Genomic DNA, 5,261 nt, shown 5'->3' with positions numbered 1-5,261 from the left:
TTGAGTGATATTGAGGGGTATAGAGCTGTATCAGGAATTTTGAGCTGTATGCAGGGACATTGAGTTGTATGGAGGGGTTGTGTTGTATCAGGAACATGGGTCCAAATCCAACTAAAGCAGATGGAACAATTGAAATTCAGGAAAAATCTGGAATGAAATCTGGAAATCTGGAATGAAAGCCTAGTTCCATGGTAACCAGTGATGATTATCGTTGATTGAAATAAAAACCTGTCAGATTCATGAATACTCTTTTGGGAACGAAATGTGTTATCCTTCCTAGTCAAACCTACATGTAACTCCAGACCCACAGCAATGTGACTAACTATGAACCAGCCTCTGGGCATGTTGGAATGGACAATAAATGCTCACCCAGCCAGCAATGCCCACATCTCGTGAATGATTAAAAAGAAAACAGACCAAAACTATTTCTGTTGGAGCAGGGAGTCCAGGACCAAGGGAAATCACCTTAACATCAGAGCTAGGCTATTGAGAAGGAAAATTAGCAGATAGTTTTTCAGCTTGGATAACAGGCTGGCACAACGTTGAGGGGCGAAGGGCCTGTACTGTGCTGAACTGTTTTATGTTCTATGTTCCATGTAAAAGGGTGGGAGAAATGTACAACTGTGTACCACTGAAAAGGGCGAAACTTATAATTTAAATTTGTGGTCATTAGGGATCTGCTAACCAAAGATTTGAAGCCAAATGGAGCTGAGGCAAGTGTAGTTAGAGCGCATTCTTTCTGAACAGCAGGAATAGATGGAGAGGCGTGAATAGCTCCTGGTCTAGCTGTGAGCAAAGCTATTGCGCAAAGCCTACCTCATTGACCCATTCATTGCTCACCGAATACTTTCCTAAATGTTTTGATGTCAAGCTCTGTTGCTAGTGTTTCTGCACAGAATTTTGTGTTTTTTATAAGTGTCACAGCAATGCAGTTTGTTGTATGTTTCAGGTGTATGTGTTGCTTTTGGACACATTAATGGGGTCCTTTTCACAGACTCGATGTTGAGGTAATGATCACTTCCTAAGAAAAAAACTGAGAAGAGATGTATTTCTTCAAAAAAATTGCAATTTTATTATGCCTGCAACATTTTATTCATGATCAAACAGGACAATGATAGCTTACTCCCCACTGACATTAAACTGTCCAGGATTATACTGTTCCATTTCTATTAATCAGCAGTCAAGACACACACGTGATCACTGGTATGGCCAATTCAGGCAATTTATTTTTCTGTCATCAGACAGCTTGCATAGGACCTGGTTTGACCAACTAGGAGAAGACTGGATCAGAGCCCAGCTCTGAAGGATCAGACTGGATCGGATCCCAGTTGGCTTGGATTTCTGTTTGCAATCTAAAATCCTTCACAGCTTTTGCATCTCAATCTTTTTAAGGCACTGCCGTGATATGCAGCAGAACACACAAACAAATCACATACACGAGTTTGCAATCCATTCCCTTAACGTTACACAGCTGGTAAATGATAGAGGGATGGTGAGAAGTTTCGTGGATGGGAGATATGGACTCAGTTTGTTCGTTTTCCACTCCAGTGGCTTTTTTGACAGATATTGTTGCACTCTCTGTGGCTGTCGTCCAATCAGTGTCGATGAGGCCTCATTGAGTTGGGTGCGGAGTGCACCCAGTGACCAAGGGGGTGAAGAAACAGTACAGCTGAAGTTAGATTCACCATTCCAATGACTTGACAGAGACAGTGATTGGGACCCAGAGGAACAGAAGGTTGACATCAGTGGAATGGGGACACAAAAGGCGATGGTTGTTCCAAGATATTTATCTGTGGGGGGGGGTGGTATGAGGGTATCTCAGAGATCTCTAGGCCCCATCACTGACGGTGGCCTGTGTTCTTTATTTTCTAATCAATCCTCCTTATCTAACACTGTCCAACTTCGCAACTCCTTAAATATTGTTCTGCTTCTTATTCTGATGCTTCTTCATCCATCTCTGCAAATGTGCATTGTTGGGATCAATACAAATTCTATGACGAGCTATGTGGAGCCTGTGGAAACAATTCACCCCAATTAATACCCCAAAATAAGAGATCATTCAGTCGCTCTAACCTGTCCCAATGAATTAGATCACAATTATTTTAATATTACACATATTGCTATTGTACAATGTCCTTACTAGTCAATTACAGCATTAATGAGAAGTCTGACACCTTTAAACTTTGCCTAGTGAGGTGCCCTTTTAGTGCTGTGGTTTTCTAATCTTAAACCAACCTGAGGCAGATATCCCTTTCAACAGCTGTTCATACATGTCCCTCAAACTGTCAACTTGCAAGCAGTGTGTGTGTGTGATTGTGAGTGTGTGTGTATGAGAGCATGTGAGTGAGAAAATGAGATTGAGAGAGTGTTTGAGAGACAGTGCATGTGATGAAGTGAGCAAGAGTGGGAGACACTAAGTGAGAGAAAATGTGTGTGTATCTTTCTGATTTTACATGGGTTTGTGTGAATAAGAGAGCGCATAAGAGAATATCTCTGAGTGTGTGTACGCGTGCATTAGTGAGTGTGTGTGTAACAGCATGTGACTATGTGAGTATGAGCATGGGTCTTAGTACGAGTGTGTATCTGTGTGTATATAATTGTGTGTCTGTGTGAGCATGTGTCTCTATGTGCATGTGTGTGAGTGTGACTCTGTGAGTGTGAGTATGTATCTGTGTGTGTTAGACTGTATGTGTTTGAGTATGTATGTGATTATGTGTCCTATACATCAGCACTTGGTCCATCAAACTTGAAATATTCATCTTGTGCTCAAATCTTTCAAGCCTGCCTATCCACATCTCCACTGTAGCCTTTAACCCTCCCTCAAATCCTTTCTCTTGACCACCCAGAAGTTGCTGCCCTGTTCCCTTGCACGGACAGTAACATTTGTCCCATAACACACTCTTTGCGATGTTCTGAGGGAAACACTTACAGCACTGCTTTGATGGCACAGAACCTGTCATGTTGCATCTGGAAGCTCTTCACCCTTTTCAACATCTTCGTGTCGAATTTGTTCAATACTCGTGTGCAGCAGTTAACTAACTGGCTGGGTGGCATTGCTGGAGGGAGAGAGATAAGGGTTAGACTTCACACAGCAAGTTACAGAAAACCTTCATTCAACACCAGTTAGATTTCAGCTGCAGCTATTCAATTCTGAACAGCACACTTCAGAAAGCTGCTAGACAAGGAGCAGAGGAAATTTACTGCATTAAGAACAGGGGGAAAATTGCCCATCTGGTTCACCAATGACCTTCAGGGAAGGAAATCTGCCTCCAAGTGCAGACCTATAGTAATGTGGTTGACTCTTAACTGCCCTCTGAAACGGCCTTTACAAGCCATAACAGTTCAAGGGTTATTATGGATGGGCAATGAATGCTGGACTTCACCTTCTATAAGTGAACTAAAGATACCACGAATGAGAGATTTCAGTTTATGTGGGAAGACTGAAGAGGTCATGTTGTCCTTACAACATAGAAAGTAAACAGGATGGAGTTGTTGAAGAACATTACTGGTGAATGTTTGAGTAGAGTAAGTCAGGAGAAATGGATGCTACAGGCAGGAGCTTGGTGACCAGACAATGCTGATTTAATGTCATTGGTGGACTGTTTTTCACATGATAAACTGTGGTTTGGACTGTACCCTACTCCCTGCAGAGGGAAATGGAAGCCAATCCAAAGCAACTTTCAAAAGGAGATTGTTTAGATAAGGGAATATATTCTCAGGGCTAATAGAGTACGGCTAATTGGATTTTTTATTCTCAAAGAGCCAGAACAGGAATAATGGGCCAAACAACCTCCTCTGTCCTTCACAGTGCTCAATACATTCAATATCAGGCAAAGTAACACTTGCTCCTCTCACAATGCAACACCCCCTCAGTACTGCATTGGGAGCACAAGCTTGGATTCTGAATGGAAGTAACAGGACTAGAACCCACAACCTCCTGTATTAAGGAGAAGAACATAACACACTGAACTCCAGCTGGCAGACTGGGCACTGCTGGTTGAACATAACTCTGGAGTAGAGTTTGGAATTTAAAAAAAAGAATAAAACGAAGAAACAACCTGCAAAAATTAAAGCGAGGTAAGGAAAGGAAAGATATGGTGAAAACGCTTCAATTTGCACACATCAGGACCAAATTTCAAATGAGAGTAACAATTTCTACTCCAGGAGAAGAGGACGCTGATTGGCTGGCAAGTTAATTCTGATTGGTTGAGGTATTGCTAAAGAAAGCAACAGGGAACTATAGGCTTCCCGATTTCCTGGGCATGTAAAGAAAATATAAAAGAACATGTTGTTCACAGAGGATGGGTCACTGTGTAAGCTAACTGGTTGTTAGTGCCTTCTGGATTATTGAGTTAAAAAATGAAGCTGTCACCTACCTGCTGCTGTGTGTAGCAGAGCTGTGATCGAAATGAGAAGCAAAACGACCAGTTTCCGTTCCATTTGCGCTCTCTGTGTGTGTCTCTCTCTCTCTATGCTGGAAGTGTTGCAGGTAGGCAATAAGCCTATCAATGAAAATCTGATGTGTGAATGAAGTCTTCTTCTCTGAGAGTCTGACGATGCTGAGATGCTCCTTATATTGTGTAGAAAGCAGCTGAAATTCATGGAGAAAAACGTAGGCTGAAGCTTAATTCTAAGAATGTCAGTGAACGCTGCCAAACGTCAGCAAGACAGATCTTCCCCCACACATTCCAATCCTTAAACAAACACTAAGTACTGATGACTGCATCATAGCCTTGCATGATGTCACACAGAAATAGCAGATGCCAGAAACTAAAATGAGATATCTGTCACCAACCCATTCCTGCTTAATTTCGCAATTTTGCCAATGCTCATATTGTTAGAGTTGTAGAGATGTACAGCACAGAAACAGACCAATTTGTCCATACAAACCAGATATCCCAACCTAATCTAGTCCCATTTGCCAACACTTGGCTCATATCACTCTGAACCCTTCCTATTCATACACCCATCCAGATGCCTTTTCAATGCCGCAATTGTACCAACTTCCTCTGGCAGCTCATTCCATACATGCATCACCCTCTGCGTGAAAAAGTTACACCTAGATCCATTTTTATATCTTTCCATTTTCTCCCTAAAACTATGTCCTCTAGTTCTGCACTCCTCCACTCCAGGGAAAAGACCTTGTCTATTTATCCTATCCATGTCCCTCATGATTTTGTAAACCTCTATAAAGTCACCCCTCAGCCTCCAACGCTCCAGAGAAAACAGCCCCAGCCTTTTCAGCCTCTTTCTATAGCTCA

General features: G+C 42.1%; 1 protein-coding gene across 1 annotated transcript; it reads right to left on the bottom strand.

Moving 5' to 3' along the window:
- Positions 1-1,048: 1,048 nt before the first annotated feature.
- On the bottom strand, positions 1,049-4,596 carry LOC132826493 (C-C motif chemokine 28-like). The gene is made up of 3 exons (XM_060842456.1): positions 4,377-4,596; positions 2,930-3,056; positions 1,049-2,012 (listed from the first exon to the last, which is right to left on the bottom strand). Exons 1-3 carry the CDS (start codon positions 4,438-4,440, stop codon positions 1,913-1,915), a joined length of 291 nt encoding a protein of 96 aa, XP_060698439.1. The 5' UTR covers positions 4,441-4,596; the 3' UTR covers positions 1,049-1,912.
- Positions 4,597-5,261: the final 665 nt, after the last annotated feature.

The sequence above is a fragment of the Hemiscyllium ocellatum genome, chromosome 2 (assembly GCF_020745735.1).
Source record: "Hemiscyllium ocellatum isolate sHemOce1 chromosome 2, sHemOce1.pat.X.cur, whole genome shotgun sequence".
In the NCBI taxonomy this organism is placed as follows: Eukaryota; Metazoa; Chordata; class Chondrichthyes; order Orectolobiformes; family Hemiscylliidae; genus Hemiscyllium; species Hemiscyllium ocellatum.
The sequence above is the reverse complement of the archived record's forward strand: the minus strand, read 5'-3'. Positions and strand labels throughout refer to the sequence as shown.